Below are 27153 nucleotides of genomic sequence, written 5' to 3' on the forward strand. Positions count from 1 at the left end.
CACAAACATCTTGAACTAAAGAGCTGATCTCAGTAAAAGTGACCATGTAGCTGTCGTTTATTGTTAAAAACCCATCACTTATGTTCAAAAGGAAGGCAATCTGCTGTCCTTGGCTGATCTGACCTACATGTCCTCCTTAATGAACCTCTAAAGGACACGGGCATCTCGGGTTCATCAATAAACACTGCCCTTGCCAGTGATGCCCACTTCTTGAAAAAATAAAAAAACTCATGTCAGTAAACAGAGAGGCTGAATATTGTGAAATGAAATCAGAAAATTCTGGAATTGCCCAGGCAGAGAAAACAGGCTGCTGAAAGGTAATTGACCTGAATTATGAACTCTTCCACTCTTCACAGACGCTGCCAGATCTGCAAAGTATTTCCAGCATTTTGCTTTTAGTTGTGGCTGGGTGTTGTGATAAAATGTCCCCTCTTAATTCCATAGCTTATGTGGTTGTGATATTGTAGAATTATACTTTTATGCTTGCTTTTAGACAGTCCCTCATCCTGTCATTCAGAAACAGCTCAATGCATTTCACGTTCAGTGAATTAAATTGTACAGTTAATTGTGCACTTACTCCTGTACCTTGTGAGTGATGCTAATAAACGACTGTCAGCAGCCCTCCCTGTCTTCTCCTTACACCTGATGCATGACCACAGATTCTCATTTCTTTCTTGTTTCATTTGCTCTCTGTTCCTCACTGACTGCAAGGAAAGGCCAATGAACAATTCAAATCAGCAAGTTAGACCAGACTGAATGTCACAGTAAGTAATAATAATCTTTATTACATTCTCCCCGTGTCTGCGTGGGTTTCGCCCCCACAACCCAAAAATGTGCAGAGTAGGTGGATTGGCCACGCTAAATTGCCCCTTAATTGGAAAAAATAATTGGGTAATCTAAATTTTAAAAAAAATAATCTTTATTAATGTCACAACTAGGCTTACATTATCACTGCAATGAAGTTACTGTGAAAATCCCCTAGTCGCCACATTCCGGCACCTGTTCGGGTACACGGGGAGAATTCAGAATGTCCAATTCACCTAACAGCACGTCTTTCGGGACTTGTGGGAGGAAACCGGAGCACCCGGAGAAAACCCACGCAGACACGGGGAGAACGTGCAGACTCCACACAGACAGTGACCCAAGCGGGGAATCGAACCTGGGTCCCTGCCACTGTGAAGCAACAGTACTAACCACTGTGCTGTCCGTATGCACTTAACTGTAGAATTCCCCTGCTCGGGGCGGCACGGTGGCGCAGTGGTTAGCACTGCTGCCGAAGACCCGGGTTTAATCCCACCCTGGGTCACCATCCGTGTGGAGTTTGCACATTCTCCCCATGTTTGCGTGGGTTTCACCCCCACAACCCAAAGATGTGCAGGGTAGGTGGATTGGCCACGCTAAATTGCCCCTTAATTGGTAAAAAAAAAAATTGGGTATTCTAAATTTATTTAATTCTTTAATTCCCCCGCTCATCTTCAAAATAGTGACCCCAGGATCCTTTACATTCCCTAAGAGGGAATCCAGGGTGAGTATTGTTTTAACATCATTTATGGATGTGGGTGTCACGGGCAAGGCCAGCTTTTATTGCCTATCCCTAAATATCTCATCTAAAAGACGGCACCTCTGACTGAGCAACACTCCCTCTATCCTGCACGGGACTGAGCTGGGATTACATGCTCAGTTTCTGAAATCAAATTTTAAACCCACAGTTTTCAGACTGGAGTGGAATCAAACCTATAATCTTCATCACTCAGGAGTTTAGTAGTCAATGAGGACTCCGAAAAAGGTGAGTAGCTTTATTTCCAATTCACAGCTGAGAAATACAGCAACTAAGCAACAGCCCAAGTCCCAGGCGGAGCCATCGGGAGATTCCGGCTCCTTCCTGGGTCGGCTTCTTCCTTGGGGAATTAACAAGCCCGTTGTTGGGCCTGTGCCCCTCAGCGGGGAGCTCGTCCTCCACGGGCCCCATGGGGAAATCAATTGGGTCATCCCCGTGGGTCTCGTGTGGGTTATAACACGCCCCCACCCCTCCCCCAAGTGGGGACGTCCCTTTGTTGTAGGGTGTGGAGGAGGTTGTCGTCTCTAGGTCGGGGGGCATGAAGTATGTCGAGGAACGTCGATCGTCTGAGATGCAACATTAGCCAGGTCATCGTCTGAAAGATTGGGGTGAGATTCTCCGCAAATGCGGAGAATCATAAAGGCTGCCGTGGGACAGGCCATGACCCACGGCAGCCTTCACGGCCACTTCCGGGCCCGATTCTCCCCCCCGGGCGGGGCTAGGAGCGCGGCCCCGTGCATCACGGTGGCGCGGCCTTGACGGACGGACGTCAATGGCCGCACGTTCAAGCGTCACGCCAGCTGACGCGGCCGATGACGTCAGCCGCGCATGCGCAGTTGGCGTCTTTTCCCTCAGCCGCCCCGCAAGACGTGGCGGCTGATCTTGCAGGGCGGCGGAGGGAAAGATGCGTCATTACGGACGCACGGCCCCGATCGCGGGCCTATGACCCCCTTAGCACGGCCGTGGTACTGCCGTGCCAGTCGGGCCCCCAGATGCTCCAAACGGGCATCTGGCGGTCATTTCAGGACGGCAGCGAGCAGGTGTGTTTGCTGCCGTGTTGAAACGGGCGCGAAGGCCCGGCCGCTCGGCCCATCGGCCTCGGAGAATCGCCGCTCTCCGTGGGTCGGGCGTGAGGGGGGGGGGGGGAGAATAGCGGGAGGGCGTGAAAAATGTCGGGAGGCCCTCCCACTATTCTCCCATCCAGTGTGGGGGCGGAGAATCGCGCCCCCATGTTTGAGACTCCATGTCAGATCCCAAATCCTTCACGCGATTCACTGTGGGAGCCCCCAGGGGGGATGTTCCCAGGCTCCCTTGTGCTGGGCTGGCGGGGTTGGGAGGGGTTCCTCCAGCGGGGTTTGTTCTGATGCTGATCCCGTGCTCTGCAGGTGGTCTAGGTGGTTCTGCAGTGTCCGTTCCCATGTTTTTATCGAGTAAGATTCTGGTCCAGTCTGTTTCACCAGGGTCCCTGCTATCCACTGGGCACCGTCTCCGAGGTTTTGGATATATACTGCGTCCCCTGTCCTGCGTCTGTCTGCTTTGGAACTGACTCTGAAGGTCTTGTCTCTTGTCTCCAATATCGAGGAATGTTAGGCTGAGGAGGGTTCTGAACCTCCGGCCCCTCAACAGTTCAGCCAGTGCTACTCCAGCCATAATATGTGGTGCGTTAGCTGAATAAAAAGCGCACCTGCCTCATCTCCACAGATCCTGCGGCCAGTTTCCTCATACCCGTTCTGAAATTCCGCTGCCAGTCCTTTATAGCCAATCATGGCCCAGCAGACACAGGCCGGGCCTTTTACTATTATCAAGGGAAACCTGACGGACTGCTGTCCGTTAGCAACTGGGGTCATTGTTGTACCCACAATGGCTCATGGTTCCCCCATGTATGTTGCCAACCTCGCCTCGGTGTCCCTTAAGTTCAAATGTTGAATTCCCATCCTGATATTTCTGAATGTCTGCCACCCTATGACTGAGTCTCCAGCCCCTGTGTCCAGCTCCATTTCTAGTGGGTGACCATTCACTTGAACAATGCTTTTGATGGGATCGGTGGGCGATGCAATTCCACGGTAAGTACTCGTCCTCCTCGGGCTGCTCTAGGTGGAGGGTTCTGGCACTAGGCCGGCACCTCTCGCGGCCAGAGTGACACGTTTATCGGCTGACCAGGCATTGCCGGACCCTGCGGTTTCTCCGGCCACTCGTGCCGCACCTCTGTGAATCGCCCTCCGGTGATTCTGAGGCGATGTCTTCGGCAGACTCGATGTGTTTGATTTGAATGGGAAGACTGGGCTCAGTACACCTAGTCTGAGCAGCCCTCAGACAACAGGCCTGCCCCTAATAGTGTTCAGGCAAAGGCAGGATCCCAGAGATCCTGCTCCTAGGGGTCGCCACTCATCTGTATGGGGGGGGGGGGGTGTCCCACGCTATTCACCTCCGTCCCTGAAATATCCTGGAGCTCCTGGAAACCCTTCTCCATGCCCTCATGTGAGAGGGAGATTTCAATGGCTCTTTTTAGATCCAACAACGGTTCAGCCAGCAATTTGCACTATGTCGGCATGTTGTTTAAATCACATACAGGGTGATCTCGTAGCACCTCGGGTAGGGATGGCCCGTAGATGCAGTATTCCGCCAGTGTGAGTAATCGTGCCAGAAACTCAGTAACAGATTCCCCCCCCGGGTTCTCTCGGTACCTCTGGACAATGACCGACAGCTTGGGGTCGTAGTGATCTGTCACAAGCGGCACCAACTCCTCAAACATCTTGGAGTCTGGGCAGCAGGTTTGGCACATTGATTAGCACTGCTGCCTCTGGGCAGCACGGTTGCACAGTGGTTAGCACTGCTGCCTCTGGGCAGCACTGTGGCACAGTGGTTAACACTGCTGCCTCTGGGCAGCATGGTGGCACAGTGGTTAGCATTGCTGCCTACGGCACTGAGGCCCCTGGTTCGATCCCGGCTCTGTATCACTGTCCGTGTGGAGTTTGCGCATTCTCCCCGTGTCTGCGTGGGTTTCACCCCCACAACCCAAAGATGTGCAGGGTAGGTGGATTGGCCACGCTAAATTGCCCCTTAATTGGAAAAAATGATTGGGTACACTAAATTTATAAAAAAAGAAAACATCTTGGAGTCTGATGCCACAGGGTAGGTAGGGCACTTTAGGATGCTGAAAGCGGGGGCCCCACAGGTAGCATTCGCCCTGAAGAAACTGCGCATACGCTTTCACACACACATCAAACATGTCGAATCTACCGAAGAGCAACATTTGTGAAACAGTGCAAACCTTGCTCCTCTGTGTTGGCAAGCAGCCATTGTCTGAGTGGCCAGCAGTGCCGAGTGTAGTTCCGTTTTCATCCTCGTCGCCTCTATTATAATCAATAAGGAGTCCAGAAAAGGTGAGTCAAAAGTAGTTTATTTCCTACTCACAGCTGGGAAAATACAGCAACCTAAGCAACAGTCCAAGTCCCGGCCGGGATCCTGCAATGCCGGCTCACTCCTGAGTCGCCTTCTATCTTGGGGAATTAACAAGCCCATTGTTGGGCCTTAGCCACTCAAATGGGGAACTTGTAATCCACAAGCCCCTTGGGGAGATCAATCAGTTCGTCCCTCTGGGGGTTATGACACGAAGTATGTGGTCTGCCCACTGAGCCACAATGATGCCCTCAGCCTCACTCTGGGGCATGTTGTGGTGAGAGGTGAGTTGCTGGGACAACTCTGTGAGCCTGGCCACCGACTCTCCTGTGCAGTTGAATGATGAAAATGCGACACAGAAACCAAAATAGAAGTTAGGTAAGAAACTGGGATTCAGTTTCTTTGTTGTTGAAGGAATGAAAGGGGCCAATGTTTGATCTGCTTCCTGAATGTCGAGTCTGTCTCGAATTTCTGGTTTGATTCACAGTTCTTCATAGGAATTCAGGGAGGTGTCCGGTAAATTAGGAATCCAACAACATCTGAACCTGTTCCCTAAACTAACACTATCTTATAGCAAATGTAGAATTCTCACCCTTTCTCTGTCAAATAATGTTTGCGAGATTTGTGGAGATGAAATGGCTTCAGCCATTGTTAGTAACATAGTCTATCTAGAATTAGATGCAATTCCCCTTTGCAAGAGGAGAGCGTCACAACTTGACAAGAGACAGAGGCCCGAGGGTGGTACATGCCCTCCAGTGTCAGGTAACATATTGGCCACTAGTATGTCTACCCACCGGCTCCAATGTTTCAGGAGATTGCAGATGTTGGTAGCAACCTGCCACCAGAGCTTGAACCTCCTGAGGCACTGCTACTGAGATAACACAGGAGAGCTGATCCTCCACCTGTGGATGCCATCTTGGGGCCCTTCCCTCCTTCCAGTAGGTTCTCCGCAGGATGTGCAGAGAAGGGGACGTTGCTGCTAAAGCTCCTGGCGGTGGTGTGGCTTCTAATCTTCCTTTTCCACAGAGGTGGATGGTGGAGCTCCACAGTCTGCTCCCATGCTGTGGTGAAGGCTGGCAGCAGGGAAGAACATCTGGAGGCGAGATAAGTGGTTGGGGCTGGTTTAGCACACTGGGCTAAATTGCTGGCTTTGAAAGCAGACCAAAGCAGGCCAGCAGCACGGTTCAATTCAGCCTCCCTGAACAGGCGCCAGAATGTGGCGACTAGGGGCTTTTCACAGTAACTTCATTTGAAGCCTACTCGTGACAATAAGCGATTTTCATTTCAAGTGCCTTCCGAGAAGTCTTGACAGAGATATCCAAAATCACGAGGAGTCTAATCGGCTCCCAAGTTATCCTAATTGTATTTTTACAAGGTCTTGCACATATGAAATGAGACTGAATCCTGGCATTGTACTGCCAGGGTAACCAGTTTGCATTGCGTGCAAATGCAGGTGCAGACTTTATCCAGTGATGTGTCACTGTTCAAAGTTCCAGCTGCAAAGAAGTTGCATTGAGGCTTCAGCATTCCCATTGGCCTGTGCCTTACCGTCCAGTATTTCCCTATTCAGGTGTGAAGTGTGCACTAGAACGATTCAGTGCAGTAAGGTCAGAGTCAGAGGATTATATTGCTGGTTAATGACAGCACAGCCAATGTGATGTTGTCTGAGATTCTCCTGTCCTGTTTAGATGGAATTTATGTTAATCGTTGAACACAGGAAGTTTTTTTGCATCGATTTTGATATGTTTCCATGTGTTTCAACAGCCTCGAGATGAAGGATATTTGGTGAATTGCTGCAGAGAGATGGCTAGGATACACCGACCAGCGATAGTCCTACTATCCAATATCAAATACCCCAGGAGTGAGTTTTAAAAAATAAATTTACAGTACCCAATTATTTTTTCCAATTAAGGGACAGTTTAACGTGGCCAATCCACCTACCCTACACATCTTTGGGTTGTGGGGGTGAGACCCACACAAACACGGGGAGAATGCACAAATTCCACACGGACAGTGACCCGGGGCCGGGATCGAACCCAGGTCCTCGGCGCCGTGAGGTAGCAGTGCTAACCACTACACCACCAGGAATGAGTTACAGACTATTGAGGGGTTCTGGGGTTGTTTATATATAGAATAACAGATACCCGGGAGTGGGTTACAGACTGGAATCTAATCGAGGGGTTTGGGGTGGTTTATATATAGAATAACAGATACCCGGGAGTGAGTTACAGACTGGAATCTAATCGAGGGGTTTGGGGTGGTTTATATATAGAATAATAGATACCCGGGAGTGAGTTACAGATTGGAATCTAATCGAGGGGTTCGGGGTGGTTTATATATAGAATAACAGATACCCGGGAGTGAGTTACAGACTGGAATCTAATCGAGGGGTTCAGGGTGGTTTATATATAGAATAACAGATACCCGGGAGTGAGTTACAGACTGGAATCTAATCGAGGGGTTTGGGGTGGTTTATATATAGAATAACAGATACCCCGGAGTGAGTTACAGACTGGAATCTAATCGAGGGGTTCGGGGTGGTTTATATATAGAATAACAGATACCCGGGAGTGGGTTACAGACTGGAATCTAATCGAGTGGTTCAGGGTGGTTTATATATAGAATAACAGATACCTGGGAGTGAGTTACAGACTGGAATCTAATCGAGGGGCTCGGGGTGGTTTATATATAGAATAACAGATACCCGGGAGTGAATTACAGACTGGAATCTAATCGAGGGGTTTGGGGTGGTTTATATATAGAATAACAGATACCCCGGAGTGAGTTACAGACTGGAATCTAATCGAGGGGTTCAGGGTGGCATGGTTGTGCAGAACGGCACTTTGCGGCCGTTTTCACGAACTGGTATAGCAGGTGTACTAAAAATCGTGAAAACGGCCGTAAAGGCCTTGGAAATCGGCCCATCGGCCAGGAGAGAATCGCTGCTCGCCGTAAAAAAACGGCGAGCAGCGATCCGTGTCGGGGGGCGGGTGTGGGGGGGGGGGGGGGGGGGGGGGGGGGGGGGGGTAGAATAGCGGGAGGGCGTCGGACCAGCGTCGCCATAAAAATTTGCGCCGCCCGCTATTCTCCGCCCCGTCGTGAGTGCGGAGAATCGTGCCCGTGCTGTTAGGTGAATTGGACATTCTGAATTCTCCCTGTGTACCCTGACAGGTGCCAGAATGTGGCGACTAGGGGCTTTTCACAGTAACTTCATTGCAGTGTTAATGTAAGCCTACTTGTGACTATAATAAAGATTATTATTAGAAAATTGATAACACAGAGGAGTTTCATGAGCAGCTGAACAGTTCTTTCCACCATGTTGAGATCTTTGAAGAAAACATTAGCCTCGCTTAGTGGGTTAAAGTCTGTGACTGTATTACAGACGTCTCAGATGACCTATTCCCGATGAGGGATGGAGGTATTAAGCCCTATTCATTCATCTTTTGCCTGCTCTATGATGCAAATGGCTTGTATCAATTTACCCTCTTACCTAACCGTCTAGGGTTACTCCCAGGAGCATTGAGAAGATCACATAACAAGGTTTAATTTTTTACAGTATAACGACATACGTGAAACTTTAACCTTGCAGTTAACTTTTCCAAAAAAGGTTATCAAATAGATTTTGTGCAAAGGGCCTAATGTGAACTTTCCTGCGACAAATACAAGAGTTACAATACCAGAGACTTGATAGTCACTTAATTGGGAGTTGATACATGGTGAAGGAAAGTAATAAACAAGATTAAAAACAGCATCTGGAACCTTTTCCTCCACTAGCTGGGATGTGACAACACATCTGATGTTACCTTTCCTTTTGGTACAAAAAATTTAAGGTTAAAGGATGACGGAAACTAAAAGTTTAACCTTTAAATTGCCAGCTGATAAGGGAGGAAGCTTTGATTTCCCCTGGACAACCCATTCGCTTTCAGCCTATGATGTGTGACACTGAAACAAACACTAAGTAGGGAGGCACAGTAGCACAGTGGTTAGCACTATTGCTTCACAGCGCCAGGGTCCCAGGTTCCATTCCCGGCTTGGGTCGCTGTCAGTATGGAGTCTGCACGTTCTCCCAGTATCTGCGTGGGTTTTGGAATTGGACATTCTGAATTCTCCCTCTGTGTACCCGAACAGGTGCCGGAATGTGGCGACTAGGGGAATTTCACAGTAACTTCATTGCAGTGTTAATGTAAGCCTACTTGTGACAATAAAGATTATTATTAAAAGTGAAGTCAAACTGGTACAAAACCATGACCTGTGATTAGTTTGAAAGAGTAAGAATAACAAATGAGGGAGGGAGATATTTTTGCCTCTATCCCGTAAAGTACAAGATTGAAAGCTTGGTAAAATCTCTCCATTTTCTGCTTTGTTCATTTTATCTTTTTCTAAAAATAAATTTAGAGTACCCAATTAATTTTTTCCAATTAAGGGGCAATTTAGCGTGGCCAATCCACCTAACCTGCACATCTTTGGATTGTAGGGGGCCAAACCCATACAAACATAGGGAGAATGTGCAAACTCCACACGGACAGTGACCCAGGGCCGGGATCGAACCTGGGACCTCAGCGCTGTGAGGCAGCAGTGCTAACCACTAGGCCACCGTGCTGCCCTTCTTCATTTTATCTCTATGGCCCTAGATATAGATCCGTAAACCTGATTTGCTCGACGTATAGCCACATGCCACTTCAATGGTCACCCACAACCCAGGTCCCATTCTCTTACACTTCCAAACTAATCACAGATCACGAATATTACAGTAATAAAGCAACTAATTCATTCCTGTAGCATTACTCAGGCACAAATTTTAAAAATATAGTCCCTTTCTGGAATGCACTCTCTAATTGCCTTGTTTTAATGATTTTTGTCTGTTTAGTGATTGCCACTACCCATATGCGAAAATGCTTTCACAGAATGGTGGAAAATGATTCACAACAATCATCAAAACAAGGAGTGAATTTAGCAAATAAATATTATGCAAATCATCAGATAACTCTGGCTGAAATACTTTTACAATAAATCAACAACTTGCATTTATATAGTATCTCTAAATTAGTAAAATGTTCCAAGACAGTTTGCAGGAGATTAACAAAATATGGCACTGGGACATAGAAACTATAGGTCCAAGAAGAGACTTAAGGAAGAAGAGGCAGGTGGAAGGTTTGGGGGGGAATTTAGGAGCATTATTAGTGGAGGGGTTAAAATTAACATTTACAAGTATGTCCTGTCTTTAATATACTTTAAATGCTTATTATCTGACTATCTTGGCAGATAATTGTTCTTTAAAAGCAGCCGTTGTCTCTCAACATCTTCCATCACTGTGCATCTCTTCCAGGCATACACCATCTGTGGGGAGAACATGTTTTCCTGCAGCAGGGTTAGGCAGGATGTGTATTGTTCAAAACTTTGTTTAATTTCCAGATGATTAATACCTCATCAATACATGTTTACAAACTGGATCAATCTTTCCTCAACCAGGGACAACAAATTAGGTATCCGGTGGGTAGGACAGCCCATATCCTTGGAGAAATGGTAAGCAAGGCTGTGGGAAAAGATTTAAACTAATATGGCATTGGATTGGATTTGTTTATTGTCACGTGTACCGAGGTACAGTGAAAAGTATTTTTCTGCGAGCAGCTCAACAGATCATTAAGTACATGGGAAGAAAAGGGGAGAAAAGAAAATACATAATAGGGCAACACAAGGTATACAACATAGGCACCGGCACACCGGCATCAGATGAAGCAGACAGGGTGTAATGTTAATGAGGTCAGTCCATAACAGGGTCAGGCTAAATCAAACAGTACATGAGAAAGGCTGGCAGGGGATGTGGGCAGGGTGTGGGGGAAAGGACAGCTATCCAGATAAGAGTTCTGTTGGATGAATGTAGCATCAGAAATAAAAGCAGTGAGTTTAAGTTAAAGAATATGAAGACAGACCTACTAGAAACTGAACACAATTGAGAACTAACTATTCCAAGCTTTGGGATCTTTGGAAAGGACAGGAGAACTGGTTTGGAGAAGTAGCAATATTGACAAAGGGCCCAATTACAACAGTAAGAAGGGTTAATCAGGCACTGGAAACAGTACAGTTAGTCACAGGTTGTTATTTGGAAGTAATGAACTTTCCAACCAAACAGTTCTTAATAATAATAAATAATAATAATCTTTATTAGTGATACAAGTACATTAACACTGCAATGAAGTTACTGTGAAAAGCCCCTAGTTGCCACATTCCGGCACCTGTTCGGATACACAGAGGGAGAATTCAGAATGTCCAATTCACCTAACAAGCACGTCTTTCAGGACTTGTGGGAGGAAACCGGAGCACCCGGAGGAAACCCACGCAGACACGGGGAGAACGTGCAGAGTCCGCTCAGTTACCCAAGCCGGAAATCGAACCTGGGACCCTGGGGCTGAGAAGCAACAGTGCTAACCACTGCATTACCCTCACCTTTCCAGTGTGCTGTTTTGCAGGGAACATGGGCCAGGATATCAAGGCTACAATAATTGTCATATTGCAGAGGGTGTGACATTGTTGGGGTCACAATATTTGTCATTTTGTGACCCCTACAATGTCACGCCCTCTGCAACTTTTACTTACCCTCAGTAGATTCCTGTTAATCAGACAACTGTTGTGCATTTCAGGGTAGAAACTGTAACAGGGAATTTCATTTGCGCACAGCAGTACATTTCCAAATACAACATTTATTAGCAGCCATTAACAGGAAAACGCTGAATTTAAGGGTGCATGGGCTATGTAATTCCACTACACCACATTAATTCATTCTCAAAACATATAACAAGATCCTCAGAAATTATCACATGAATGGCCTGTAAAGTGCTTTGGTCCTGTGGTCATGAAAGATGCTATAGAAACACAAGTCTACTCTTACAGTTACACCCAAACTGCAGAACTGACTTTTTCCCTGGTCAACTTTGTTGAAGTTTATCTTTTCCTGCTACTCTCCTTCCCCAGAAGGCACAGACCCTCAGTGGAATTCAAATATAGCATCCTTCTGCTCACCTCCTGCCCTAATAGTCATTCTTCACAGAAATCAAAATTGTACCAAAAGCTTGACCTTTCTGGTGGAATTTGTGTGGATCCCCATGCATAAACGGGCTTTGAGAACCTTGATATTTTACCAATTGTACTGTACATTATCGTTCAATTTACTGCCAGGTCCCTTGGCTGGCGTTTGTTCCCAGATAGCAGTACAGATAGGTTGAGCCCAAATCTGCGAGGGACAATGGTTTGATTTAATGCGTAAGATTTGGATGCTGAGCCTCTATTCAAGAGTAGATGTCGACCTGAGTTGCAAACCAAAACCCCTGTCTATGTATGTTTGTTTAATTTATAAAGTGAATCAATTTTGCACATGGATTGGATATCAGTTTTATATGCAAATTGAGGTGTTTGTTTCTGGGAGATCATGCAATCACCACACAGGTTGGAATTTTAGATGATCATTTGGATATCTCCAATAAGCCATTAGTTTGAGTGCTTATCTTTGAACCCAGTGTTAGCCAACATAACATGCTGACTGGACTCGGGTGTGGCTACAGTGACACTTTGTAACTGCGTGCAATATTTGTAGAAAACACCTTCTATGCAATTGAGGTAAATATAATTCAGATGGATATTTACTTAACCATCTGAGTCAGAAGGTCGTGTCTTCAAATCCTGCTCCAGAAATGTAAGTGCATAAAATAGGCGGATACTTCATTACAGGACTGAGTACTGCCCTTAAGTGCAGTTAGGTATGAGCAACAAATACTGGCCCTGCTTATGAAAGAATGGAAAAAAGTACTGAAGGAATGCTGCACTGGTATGTGGATGGGACATTAAACTGACGAGGTGCGTTCATAACACAGTCAAACAGGTTGAGTGTCAACCTGGAAATCCTTCCGATAAGTGAACGGCAGGAGGCAAGAGTGGGAGAGACTGTCAGCCACACTTGGTGTGGAACGATGCACCGCAAGCTACAAGCCCCGGCGACTGACTAGCGACCTGTTCCGGGAATCACTGGCAATGGAAACAGATGAAAGTCTGCCTTAGGACACCAGAAAGTACAGAAAGAGAATTGGAATTGGAAACATTAAACTGAAGTTCAGTCTTCCCGATCAAGAGGACTGAAGAGGTGCCATGGCAATACTTCACAGAGACACTGGGAGTTCCACCTGATGCCAATATTTATTGTCTGTCCAGCATTACAAAAACAGATAATCTGGTCATCATTCAAACTACTGTTGATGGAAGCTTGTTTTCTGTAAATTGGCTGTGGGTTTCGTTAGCTACAGCGACTAACCTCAGAATTACTTCATTTGTTATAAAGTGCTAAGGAAATGAAAAGATTTCAAACAAATGCAAATCTTTCTTAGAAACATCTACCACCATCAGTAGCCAAGTAAAACACTTATTTACGCACAGAATCGGTTTGCTTTATCATTTATCTTTTTTTAAATTTAGAGTACCCAATTCATTTTTTCCAATTAAGGGGCAGTTTAGCGTGGCCAATCCACCTTTGAATCCACCTTGGACATTTTGAATTCTCCCTCTGTGTACCCGAACAGGCGCTGGAATGTGGCGACTGGGGGATTTTCACAGTAACTTCATTGCAGTGTTAATGTAAGCCTACTTGTGACAATGAAGATTATTATTATATCAAATCATTCCTACACGTGACAATAAATAAATCAAAACAAATCATTCCTGTCTATCCCTGATAACTTTTCACTTTACACCCTTTGCTAATCAAGAGTCTATCCACCTCTGCCTTGAAAGTATTGAAAGACTCTGCCACACTACCTTTTGAGGAACAGAGTTCCAAAGCTTCAGCCCCCTCTGGAGAGAAAATAAAATTATTCTCATCTCCATCTTAAATCAGCGACAACTTATTTTTAGACAGTGACCTCTAGTTCCCGAATCCCCGACAAGAGGAAACATCCTCTTACATCCACCCTGTCAATGCCCCTCAGGATCTGATCTATTTTAATCATGTCGCCTAACTGATGCCAAAGAAGCTGGCAAGTTTTTTCTGGGAGTGGGAGCGGTGAGGAGGATATTAAGAGGCTTCACAGTGAATGAGTGGGAAAATATATGGTTGATGCGGTATAACGTGGATAAGTGTGGAGTTACCCACTTTTTTTTTTTAAATTTAGATTACCCAATTATTTTTTTCCAATTAAGGGGCAATTTAGCGTGGCCAATCCACCTACTCTACACATTTTTGGATTGTGGGGGCGAAACCCACGCAGACACGGGGAGAATATGCAAACTCCACACGGACAGTGACCCAGAGCCGGGATCGAACCTGGGAGGAGTTACCCACTTTGGTAGAAAAACAGAACCGCAGAGTATTATTTAAATGGTGATGGATTGGGAAATGTTGATGTATAAAGGGACCTGGCTGCCCTTGTCCACCAGACATTGAAAACAAGCAGTTAGGAAGACAAATGGTATATTGGCCTTCATTGCAAGAGAAACTTAGTACAGGAGAAAATATGTCTTACTGCAGAAATACAGGGTCCTAGTGAGACAACACCTGAAGTATTGTGTTACATTTTTGGTCTCCATATCCAAGGATATACTTGCCATAGAGGGTGTGTAGGGAAGGCCCGCCTGACTGGGTCCTGTGATGGCAGGATTGTCACAGGAGGACAGATTGGGTTGACTGGGCCTAGTAGTCACTGGAATTTAGAATCATAGAACTTAAAGTGCACAAGGAGGCCATTCGGCCCATCACGTCTGCACCAGTCCTTGGAAAGAACACCCCACTTAAGTTCCACACTTCCACCCTATCGCCGTGACCCAGTAACCCCACCTAACCTTTTTGGACACTAAAGCCAATTTAGCACGGCCAATCCACCTGACCTGAACATCTTTGGACTGTGGGAGGAAACCGGAGCACCCGGCGGAAACCCACGCAGACACGGGGAGAACATGCAGACTCTGCACAGACAGTGACCCAAGCCGGGAATCGAACCTGGGACCCTGGAGCTGTGAAGCAATAGTGCTAACCACTGTTCCAACAAGCCGCCCTTATGAAGAATAAGAGGGGAACTAATTGAAACATATACAATTCTGACAGGCTGGACAGAATGGATGCAGGGATGTTGGTTGGAGCGAGGGAAAGGGGGGAAATGCTGGAACAAGGCCTCACAGTCACAGATCTTGGGGTAGGCCATTTAGGACTGAGATGAAGAGAAACCTCTTCTGTTGAATTCTCTAGCACAGAGGACCGTGGAGGCCAAACCACTGAATATATTTAAGAAGGAAATAGATAGATTTCTAGACTCTAAAGGTGTTGAGGAATAGGGGAAGAGAGCAGGAGCATGGCGTTGAGGATAGGCCATGATCATATTGAATGGTGGAGCAGGATCGAAAGGCAGAATGGCCTCCTCAAGCTCCTATTTTCTATGTTTCTAAGACAGGTGAGACGTTGGGCTACCTGCAAATATTATCCTGATAATCAGGCCAATCTTTTTCTTTAATAAATTTAGAGTACCAAATATTTTTTGTTCCCAATTGGCAATTTAACGTGGCCAATCCACCTACCCTGCACATCTTTGGGTTGAAACCCACGCAGACATAACAATAATAGCTTATTGTCACAAGTAGGCTTCAATGAAGTTACTGTGAAAAGCCCCTAGTTGCCACATTCGGGTGCCTGTTCGGGAATTGAACCCATGCTGCTGGCCTTGTTCTACATCACAAGCCAGCTGTTTAGCCCACTGTGCTAAACCAGCCCCGGTGAGGAGAATGTGCAAACTCCACACGGACAGTGACCCAGGGCCAGGATTCGAACCCGGGTCCTCAATGCGGTAGTCCCAGTGCTAACCACTGCGCCACCATGCCGCCCTTAATCAGGCCAATCTTGACATCATTCTATTCTCAAGTCCAGGAATGATCTGGTAACTTTTATAAACTTTACTAATATCAGCTTGCGTTCATATAGCGCCTTTAACATGGTAACTCATCTCAAGGTGCTTCACAAGAGTGCCAAAGAAAACCTGACGCCCAGTCACAGTCAATTAAGGTCATTTAATTAAAATCAGAGTTTAAGGAATCTTTCGAACATTTTTATAATCACATTCTGCCAATCCGTGTGTGTCTCGTGGAAGTCAGAGTCCTTGATTATACTGTACACTGGGCTGAGATAGAGCAACAATCCAATTCCCTGTAACCCAGTACTTTTTCATTGTTGACTAAACATAATGCACTCAGCACGATTCAACGTCCTTTTTAAAGTAAAGCACCGTTTCCAGTGATTCATCCTTTGTGTGAATCTTGTGATTTATATCCACTGACAACCTGTGGCATTTCTCTCTCTCTCACACAAACGGTTTGAATCACTCAGTCATATTCACATCTTCCAGTCACTCGAGTTCCTTCACTATCCTCCAATCCCCCCCACAGCTCCTCGGAAGGGCTGAATGGCCTCCTCTTAAATCCTGGGTTCCTCTTCAAGTGTTCAGAAAACAGCGGCGGAATATTCACCGATCACATTCAGAAGCCCAGGGCTCTGTGCTCAAATAATTGTACAGCCAAACTTTAACATGATGAAAACAGACACCCTTTTGTCACTTAAAGAAAACTTTCCAAATGAAATGTCAAAACAAATCCTGCTTCTTCTGGATGGAAATGGGTTGCAGAGGTTCACCTTGAAGAGTTGGGGAGTGGACAGTGAACCAGCAGCTCAGCACACATTCCCCCTGTAACAGGGGGCAGGGATTAACCCTTTCAATGGGTTGCCCCAGTTCAGTGGGTTGCAGCAGTTCAGTGGGCACCAGTTCAGTGGGCAGAGTTCAGTGGGTTGCCCAGTTCAGTGGGCACAGTTCAGTGGGTTCCCCAGTTCAGTGGGTTGCAGCAGTTCAGTGGGCACCAGTTCAGTGGGCAGTGTTCAGTAGGTTGCCCAGTTCAGTGGGTTGCCGAGTTCAGTGGGTTGCCCAGTTCAGTGGGTTGCCCAGTTCAGTGGGCACAGTTCAGTGGGCACAGTTCAGTGGGTTGCCCAGTTCAGTGGGTTGCCCAGTTCAGTGGGCACAGTTCAGTGGGCAGAGTTCAGTGGGCAGAGTTCAGTGGGTTGCCCAGTTCAGTGGTTTGCCCAGTTTAGTGGGTTGCCCAGTTCAGTGGGCACAGTTCAGTGGGTTGCCCAGTTCAGTGGGCACAGTTCAGTGGGTTTGCAGGTTGAAGGCTCTCACTCTGGGCTGTCAGTGGGGGGGGAGATGCTCTGATTCAGAGGGTCAGGATGGAGGGGTAGGGGGTGTTTAGGGCTGGGGGCCACCCCCACTCCCTGCATCGTTATACAGACTGGGATTCTCCACCAGACTCGACCTGACTTTCTTCTTCTCCTTGAACCTGCCGGAGTTGGACACTCTCACGTGTCTGCCTTTGGTGCTCTTGTCCACGATTTTCTCCAGGCGAGCCTGCAGCTCGGAGTCTGCCCTGCCCGGGCTCTCCCTCTCCCTGTCGGTACTGTCCTTGCTGTCAGGGTGGCTCCGCTCCACCGGCACCTCGTACACAACCTTGGGGCTGTTCCTCTTCCGCAAGAAGGTGAATTTCCACCAGCTGGAGGCGGCCCCGTCCCCCATCCCGGATTCCCGGATCCCGCAGCTCCCGGATCCCGCAATCCCGGATCCCGCAGCTCCCGGGGCGAATCCGGCTCAGCCACTCAGTGCCAATGTGGCTGCTGGCATCGGGAGATGCTGCATCCCAACCTCATCCCGGGAGCTGTCCGGGGGGAGATTTCTTCCGGAGCCCACTTCCTGGGGAGTTTGCTGCTCTCTGAGCCTCTCTCTGCTTCAACTCTCCCCCTGCAGCCCCCACAGCCTCCCTCTGTCTGTCCCAGTCTCCCTCTGTCTGTCCCAGTCTCTCTCTCTCTCTGTCACAGCCTCCCTCTGTCTGTCCCAGTCTCCCTCTGTCTGTCCCAGTCTCTCTCTCTCTCTGTCACAGCCTCCCTCTGTCTGTCCCAGTCCCTCTCTCTCTCTCTCTGTCTCTCTCTGTGTCCCAGTCCCTCTCTCTCTCTCTGTCTCAGTCCCAGTCTTTGCCTGTCTATCTCTGTCCCAGTCGCTGTGTCTCTCTCTCTCTGTCCCAGTCCCTCTCTCTCTCTGTGTCTCTCTCTCTGTCTCAGTCTCTCTCTGTCACAGCCTCCCTCTGTCTGTCCCAGTCTCCCTCTGTCTGTCCCAGTCTCCCTCTGTCTGTCCCAGTCTCTCTCTCTCTCTGTCACAGCCTCCCTCTGTCTGTCCCAGTCTCTCTCTGTCTGTCCCAGTCTCTCCCTCTCTCTGTCACAGCCTCCCTCTGTCTGTCCCAGTCTCTCTCTGTCTGTCCCAGTCTCTCTCTCTCTCTGTCACAGCCTCCCTCTGTCTGTCCCAGTCTCCCTCTGTCTGTCCCAGTCTCTCTCTCTCTCTGTCACAGCCTCCCTCTGTCTGTCCCAGTCTCTCTCTCTCTCTCTCTGTCTCTCTCTGTGTCCCAGTCCCTCTCTCTCTCTCTCTGTCTCTCTCTGTGTCCCAGTCCCTCTCTCTCTCTCTGTCTCAGTCCCAGTCTTTGCCTGTCTATCTCTGTCCCAGTCGCTGTGTCTCTCTCTCTCTGTCCCAGTCCCTCTCTCTCTCTGTGTCTCTCTCTCTGTCTCAGTCTCTCTCTGTCCCAGTCTTTGTCTCTCTGTCCCAGTCTCTCTGTCTCTCTCTCTGTGTCTCAGTCTCTCTGTGTCTCAGTCTCTCTCTGTCCCAGTCTCTCTGTCTCTCTCTCCCTCTGTCTGTCTCCAGCAGGTGGAAGTGACTCCCTCACCTGTCACTGTATAAATTACACTGATCTCTGTCACGTGGCTGAGGGATGAGCTTCAATCATTGGCCGATTGTTCAGTATTTTACATATTTGGGAAGTGAGGCTCTGTCACTCCGAGTGAAAGTCCTCACTCTGTGTGGGGAGTGAGGCTCTGTCACTCCGAGTGAAAGTTCTCACTTTGTGTGGGGAGTGAGGCTCTGTCACTCCGAGTGAAAGTCCTCACTGTGTGGGGAGTGAGGCACTGTCACTCCGAGTGAAAGTCCTCACTCTGTGTGGGGAGTGAGGCACTGTCACTCCGAGTGAAAGTCCTCGCTCTGTGTGGGGAGTGAGGCTCTGTCACTCCGAGTGAAAGTCCTCACTGGAGAATAAACTTGACAACTATCATCAGTTGTAAAAACCCCATCAGGTTCACTAATGTCCTTCAGGGAAGGAAATCTGCTGCCCTTACCTGGTCTGGCCTACATGTGACTCCAGACCCACAGCAATGTGGTTGACTCTTAACTGCCCCCTGAAATGACACTCAGTTCAAGGGAAATGAGGAATGGATAACAAATGCTGGCCTAGGCATCATAGGGCACTGCACCAGACCCCACTCTTTGTTGGGACACTGGACGAGAAACCTCAAGCAATTTGTAAACCTGTGCGGAAAGGATACTTTGCCCTATGAGCGATGACCCTGACCAGTAGCTATCTTTTATGTGAAAACAAACTTTGATTCAAACACAGAATTAACCACATCAACATCAGCTGGGCGGCACGGTAGCACAGTGGTTAGCACTGTTGCTTCAGGGAGCCCGCTTCGATTCCTGGTTTGGGTCACTGTCTGTGCGGAGTCTGCATGTTCTCCCCGTGTCTGCGTGGGTTTCCTCCGGGTGCTCCGGTTTCCTCCCACAAACCCCGAAATACGTGCTTGTTAGGTGAATTGGACATTCTGAATTCTCCCTCAGTGTACCCGAACAGGTGCTGGAATGTGACGACAAGGGGATTTTCACAGTTCCGTTTTTGCAGTGTAAGCTTACTTGTGACACTAATAAAGATTACTATTATAAGTAAATAGCTTCATAATTATCAGTTGAACAGTTCTTAAACACAAGGAAAAACTTAAACTTACTATCTATACCTGCCACTAGCCCTAATTAAGCAGCCTAATACAGTTCAAAATGCACCCATAAATAAAGTTAGCAATCAGGGTTACTTGCTCCAGACCTATGGAGCGAGACCCTTTCAGGAACAACTTGAAAATCCTTCTGCCTTGTCAGACTCCAGTCCTATGGCAAAACAGCCCAAACCACAGAAAAACCTGGGTACTTGCATTAAATACGTCATCTGTGAGATGTACCATGACCTGCTTAGCTAGGACTAAGCACCATCCCTCATTAATATCTACACCCCAAGGAACCTCCTTTCTATAGACAATATTACATTAGCCATCAAATGGTTAAAATCAATGATTTCCTCACCTTTACGATTCCTTAATCACAGTTTTAAAAAAAAAAAGAGTACCCAATTCATTTTTTCCAATTAAGGGGCAATTTAGCGTGGCCAATCCACCTACCCTGCACATCTTTGGGTTGTGAGGGTAAAACCCACGCAGGCACGTGGAGAATGTGCAAATTCCACACGGACAGTGACCCAGAGCCGGGATCGAACCTGGGACCTCAGCGTCGCAGTCCCAGGGCTAACCACTGCCCCACTGTGCTGCCCTCTTTAATCACAGTTTTAGCAGGCATACTGCTGGCATATATTTAAACCCAGAGTTTTTAGTAACATTGCCACAACAAAATATAAAATATAATGTATAACAACATTCATCACAGCATGGCCCATGAAAGAACAAAAAAAATGACAGATTCTTACCAATCCCGAGGGGATAGCTCTTGCAAAATCACTGCAAGATAGCGAAACCATGTGATATCTGTAGCGGAAATCAACAACCCCTGATTCAGTAATCCCTACACCTAACAGAAAACAGTTCTTACAGTTGCAACGGAATGTTCTACAGAAATCAACCAGCTCAAACCCCTAGCTGAAACCCGTGATAGATTGAATCAACATTTTTTCACTGCTTGAAGCTACTTAATGCTGACTATGGAGCACTGTACCTCCATCACTGGTATAATACGAGGTAGAGGCACCTTAGCACAGGGTGGCAGCATATCAGGCTGTCGTCACCCCATCTGTGAGGCAAAGTATCTCCTGCAGCCAAGTTAGCCAGTTTCGGGAACAAAAAGGCTGGGTTTCCTGACTCAGTGATTGAGAAGGGAACTCGATTTGTTTATTGACTAGCAGTGGAATTCAAGGTGCCTGACTGTCACGGCTGACTTCAGTAACGAAAATGACTCCGTTTTACATATTTGATGGATTTTTGTGCTGATCACGATATCGGCCCCTGACCACCATGCCAGGGATGTGGTGTCAGCAAGGACCTGTATACCTACAGTGAGACTCCTTGCTCTTGTCCTGGTCATCCTTTAACCAGCACACTAAAACAGATTATCTGATCGTCGTCACATTGTTGTTTGTGGGATCTTATTCTGTGAAAATTGGTTGCTATGTTTTCCTACCTGCCTACACTTGTCCATCTAGAAGGATGAGGGTGACAGACACGTGGGAACCCCAATACCTGGAGGTTCCCCTCCAAGTCACTCACCATCCTGACTTGTTCCTCCATTGTCGCTGGGTCAAAATCCTGGAACTCCCTCCCACCCTAACAGCACTGTGGGTGTACCTACACCACATGACCTACAGCGGTTCAAGGTGACAGCTCACCACCACTTTCTCAAGGGTACTTAGGGACGGGCAACAAACGTTGGCCTAGCCAGCGACACCCACATCCCGTAAATGAATAAATAAAAGGTACTTGATTAGCTGTAGTGCACTTTAGAATGCATTGAGGTCATGTGCAGCGCCGGCTCTAGGGTTGCTGGCGCCCCGGGCAAGCTGAACTTCGGCGCCCTTGGGGGGGGGGGGGCCGAGGAGGGGGGGGGGGGGCCGAGGAGGGGGGGGCCGAGGAGGGGGGGCGGGGCCGAGGGGGGGGGGGGCCGAGGGCGGGGGGGGGGCCGAGGGCGGGGGGGGGGCGGGGGGGGCGGACACGCGGGGGGGCGGACCGGAGGGCGGGGCGGGGCGGGGGGGGCGGACCCGAGGGGGGGGGCGGGGGGGGGGGGGGGCGGACCCGAGGGGGGGCGGACACGTGGGGGGGTGGACCCGAAGGGGGGGCGGACCGGAGGGCGGGGCGGGGGGGCGGACCCGAGGGGGGGCGGGGGCGGGGGGGACTGAGCGGGGGGGGCGGACCGAGCCGGGGGGCCGCCCTGGGGGCGGGCGGCCACCGCGCATGCGCTGGTTGGCACCGGCCCAACTGCGCATGCGCGGGACCCGAGTCTCTGGCGCCCCCGAGCACATGGCGCCCCGGGCGACGGCCCGAGTTGCCGGTGCCTTGAGCCGGCCCTGGTCATGTGGGATGCTATACCAATACAATGGACTGGATTCTCCGTCCCGCCAGCCCAGTTTTCCAGCGCGGCACTCCCCCACTGGCAGCGGGATTCTCCGTTTGCACAGCTGGCCAATGGGGTTACCCATTGTGGGCCACCCCACGCCATTGGGAAATGCGCCAGCAGGGCGGAGGATCCTGCCCACGGAGAATCCCGCTGAAGATCTTTTTAAACAATTTTAGAGGTGGCAGTTTGCACATTCTCCCCGTGTCTGCAGAGGTTTCATCCCCACAACCCAAAGATGTGCAGGGTAGGTGGATTGGCCACGCTAAATTGCCCCTTCATTGGAAAAAAAATAATTGGGTACTCTAAATTTATAAAAAGAAAAAAAAAATGTTGGAGGCGACAGACAAGTAAAGACTGATGACGAGGGATAGTTTACCTTTGTGGCTGTCAGAGGAATGCGATTTGCGATTTTGGTGAGGACCTTTGCAGTGCAGTGTCAGGAATCGGATTGGAAAGATTCAAACACAGAGTTGCAGAAACAATGGGCAGAATTTGTGAGGCACATTCAAGGACTTTGAAGAGGAAAGGAGATTGGAAATGGTGCAGTAGTTTGTAACCACATCTATAACTCAATTACTCATAATCCAGCAATGCCAATCAGGTTTATGCTGTATCACATCCTTGTACTGATTGTGCGTGAATATTGTGTTCGGACACTAATGTTTCACCCACATCGGTATAGCCATATATTGACCTTCACAACAAGGCAACATTTCACCAGGTGAGTCAGCAAGGTGTTTTGCTAAACATGTTACCTTGGGGCCAATTAAACTCGCATTGCTTGGATTAGTCATATTAATAAAGGCTGTCTTCCATTGATGCTTGTTGATTGTTACGCCCGGGAACTGGCCTCCAGAGAAATATATACAAGAGATAAAAACCCATGGGTGTAACGCGAATAATTCCTATGTTCATAATCATAACTCTATTTGATGTGTACTTGACCTGGGAGTGTTTGATGGGGACAGTGTAGAGGGAGCTTTACTCTGTATCTATCCATGTGCTGTAGCTGTCCTGGGAGTGTTTGATGGGGACAGTGTAGAGGGAGGTTTACTCTGTATCTGACCCCGTGCTGTACCTGTCCTGAGAGTGTTTGATGGGGACAGTGTAGAGGGAGCTTTACTTTGTATCTAACCCTGTGCTATACGTGTCCTGGTAGTGTTTGATGGGGACAGTGTAGAGGGAGCTTTACTCTGTAACTATCCCCGTGCTGTAGCTGTTCTGGGAGTGTTTGATGGGGACAGTGCAGAGGGAGCTTTACTCTGCATCTAACCCGGTGCCGTACCTGTCCTGGGAGTGTTTGATGGGGACAGTGTAGAGGGAGCTTTACTCTGTATCTAACCCAATGCTGTACCTGTCCTGGGAGTACTTTGTTTTCTTTTTTTTTGAAAATTTAGAGTACCCAATTAATTTTTTCCAATTAAGGGGCAATTTAGCGTGGCCAATCCACCTAACCTGCACATCTTTGGGTTGTGGGGGCAAAACCCACGCAAACACGGGGAGAATGTGCAAACTCCACACGGACAGTGACCCAGAGCCGGGATCGAACCTGGGACCTCGGCGCCGTGAGGCAGCAGGGCTAACCCACTGCGCCACCGTGCTGCCTTGTCCTGGGAGTGTTTGATGGGAACAATGTAAAGGGAGCTTTACTCAATATCTAACCCCGTGCTGTACCTGTCCTGGGAGTGTTTGATGGGGACAGTGTAGAGGGAGCTTTACTCTGTATCTAACCCCGTGCTGTACCTGTCCTGGGAGTGTTTGATGGGGACAGTGTAGAGGGAGCTTTACTCTGTATCTAACCCCGTGCTGTACCTGTCCTGGGAGTGTTTGATGGGGACAGTGTAGAGGGAGCTTTACTCTGTATCTAACCCCGTGCTGTACCTGTCCTGGGAGTGTTTGATGGAGACAGTGTAGAGAGAGCTTTACTCTGTATCTAACCCCGTGCTGTACCTGTCCTAGGAGTGTTTGATGGGGACAGTGTAGAGGGAGCTTTACTCTGTATCTAACCCCGTGCTGTACCTGTCCTGGGAATGAAGTATCCCACTTCCCAAACACTGACCTCCAAGTACACAAATCTGTCTGAGTTAACCTGCACTCGAAATAATAATCAGCAGATGCACGCAGATAATTTATGGTTAATCTCCACACATTGAATTTTTTATTTGCAGTAATGAGAATTGCCTGATTCTCATATTACTGGGGTGATACTCTGATCTTCCGTCTCTGCTGTGTTTGTTTGCGTCAGTCGCCTGGTTACCTCTCCTTTGTCATGCACTGATCATCACAGCTCACAGTATCTGGTATCAGTCTAACCTGATACTCTGCATCTAGCCGTTTACCTGTCTCACCCTGGACCTGGTGAACCCGACCTTCACACCTTCTGCCAGTGGGGACCCCCCCCCCCCCCCCCCCCCCCCCCCCATCCGTGGACTCTCCACAGCTGTGCTGGCTACTTGCTGAGCTTTCTGCTGAATGTTTTATCCACATTTGGTCCCAGCTGTAGTTGCAGGGGTTAACAAAATAATAATAATAGGCTTATACATGTCAGTGACTGAGAGGGACTGTGCGAAACCAACACCCAATCGACTAGTTTCACACCCAGTATCAGTCTTGAGCTTTTTTTATTCCAGTTTCCAGCTGCCAAACAGAAAAATAAAGTATTCTAAAAGGCACGAGGAGTATGCAATAGGTGGAGATTTCAAATTTTAGTTGCTCTGATCTCGCTCAACTGCTCCACTGAAACTAGAAAGCGGCAAAAAAGAATTGGTTGCTCCAAAGTTTTGAGCTCCATCTGGTGCTAAATGCATTTTTAAACATTCATTCTTTGGATGTGGAATTTATTGCCCATCCCTAATTGTCCTTGCAATTCTGGGGGTGAACTGCCTTCTTGAACTGCTGCAGTCTGAAGTGTAGGTACACCCACAGTGCTGTTAGGAAGGGAGTTCCAGGATTTTGACCCAGTGACAGTGAAGGAACGGCGATATGTTTCCAAGTCAGGATGGTGAGTGGCTTGCAGGGAAACTCCTGGTGGTGGGGGTTTGCTGACAGATAGGGGAGGTGGGGGATCTAGGAGGAGAGAGAGAGGGAAGAAGAGGCATGGGGAGAGAGAGGGCTGTGATGGGAAAGAGAGAGAAGTAATATGGAGGGTGTGGGGTAAGAGAGTCAGGGAAAAGGGGCAAAGGGATGGGGCAATAATAGTGGAGGGTGTGTTTCACACCACTCACAGTTAAACCTTTGAACAAAATCTCAAATGAAACAATATGTAACCTGTTAATCGGCACCAATTTTTCTGGCACAATCCAGGGCTGCTTCAGGCTAGTTGGAGACTTGACAAACTCCACAATTCCATTGTTCCCATTTCATCCTCACCTCTTCTGCTCTGTTGCTCAACTTGTCAACCTGGTTTATGGTTATATAAAAATAATTTGAATCTACATAGAACCTATCACATCCTCAGGGTGTCCTGAAGCATGTTGTGTGAAATAATTACTCTTGAATTAGAGCCGCTCTTGTATCTTTGGGAAACACAATAGTCAACTTTCACACAGTAAGATTCCATAAATAGCGATCAGATAAACAATCAGATAATCTGTTTTATTGATGAGGGCTGAGGAATAAATATTTGACACGACTGCCATCAAATCTTTTATGTGAAAGATATAAAAGCACGCAATTTGTGCCTTAAGGGACAACTGGTGCTGTTTGACAGAGCCACTCACTGCTCCGGATTGACTCCAGCAGCTAGGGATGAAAGATGGGCTAATGGGACAGGATAGACTAGTCTTTTCACTTTCAGAAATACACAATGCCAAAAGAAACTAATAGCTACTATGAAGTGAAACTCTGCTCTCAGGGAGACAATAGCTGCCTCCTTCCTTTATAATGGACTGACTTCAATAGAGCAACCACTGAAACTAGCAGATGTTATATCCCATAATTAGCTGTTTGAAACAGGGCAGAACAGTAGCTCACTGTGTACTCTATATCCCAGGGGAAGTTGTGATTTTCAAGGTGCATTGTTATTCTTGTTTAAATAATCTTTTTGAAGTTTGTTTTCTCTATTCCTCATGAGGACATGGGACAACATCTACAAAGGCCTCTGGCACTGTAGAACTGTTTCTAGGATAAAAAAACAATGACTTGCATTTATTTAGCACCTTTCATGGCCTCAGGCCATCCCTAAGCACTTTACAGCCAATGAAGCGCCTTAATGTAGTAAAAGTAAAATAGTGCAGATGCTGAAAATCTGAAACAAAAACAGAAAATGGTGGGAAAACACAGCAGGTCTGGCAACATCAGGGAAGCGAGGATAGGCTCAGAAGGTTAGTCTGTTTCTCTCTCCACAGATGCTGCCAGACCTGCTGAGTTTGTAAAGCATTTCCTGTTTTCATTACTTTAATGTAGTCACTGTTGTAATGTAGGAAATCTGGCAACCAGTTTGTGCACAGCAAGCTCCCACAGGCTTCATTGCGCCAGGGTCCCAGGTTCGATTCCCCGCTGGGTCACTGTCTGTGCGGAGTCTGCACGTTCTCCCCCTGTCTGCGTGGGTTTCCTCCGGGTGCTCCGGTTTCCTCCCACAGTCCAAAGACGTGCAGGTTAGGTGGATTGGCCATGATAAATTGCCCTTAGTGACCAAAAAGTGTAGGTGGGGTGATTGGGTTATGGGGATAGGGTGGAAGTGAGGGCTTAAGTGGGTCGGTGCAAACTTAATGGGCCGAATGGCCTCCTTCTGCACTGTATGTTCTATGTGATAATGACCAGATAATCTGTTTTTAGTCATGTGGGCTGAAATCTTGGCCTCATATACTGAGATGAGCTCTCCTGCTCTTCTTCTGAGTGGTCCAGCTGAAAATGCAGATGTAATCCGGCTTACAAATGCATGGTTTACAGTGGATTGAGGATTCAGAATCAATGTAGCTTCTTTCTGATGCA

General features: G+C 47.9%; 2 protein-coding genes across 2 annotated transcripts in view; both read right to left on the reverse strand.

The window, feature by feature from the left end:
• LOC119953911 overlaps positions 1 to 679 on the reverse strand; it is a 46186-nt gene extending 45507 nt beyond the window's left edge. The window contains exon 1 of the mRNA XM_038778580.1: positions 586 to 679. The gene's annotated coding sequence lies outside the window, so the exon portion shown is untranslated. The remainder of the gene's footprint in view (positions 1 to 585) is intronic.
• Positions 680 to 15971: 15292 nt separating this feature from the next.
• Positions 15972 to 17805, reverse strand: prr15lb (proline rich 15 like b). The gene has a single exon (XM_038778583.1). The coding sequence runs from the start codon at positions 17536 to 17538 to the stop codon at positions 17215 to 17217; it is 324 nt and encodes a 107-aa protein (XP_038634511.1). The 5' UTR covers positions 17539 to 17805; the 3' UTR covers positions 15972 to 17214.
• Between the last annotated feature and the right edge of the window lie 9348 nt (positions 17806 to 27153).

The sequence above is a fragment of the Scyliorhinus canicula genome, chromosome 19 (genome assembly GCF_902713615.1).
Source record: "Scyliorhinus canicula chromosome 19, sScyCan1.1, whole genome shotgun sequence".
Classification (NCBI taxonomy): Eukaryota; Metazoa; Chordata; class Chondrichthyes; order Carcharhiniformes; family Scyliorhinidae; genus Scyliorhinus; species Scyliorhinus canicula.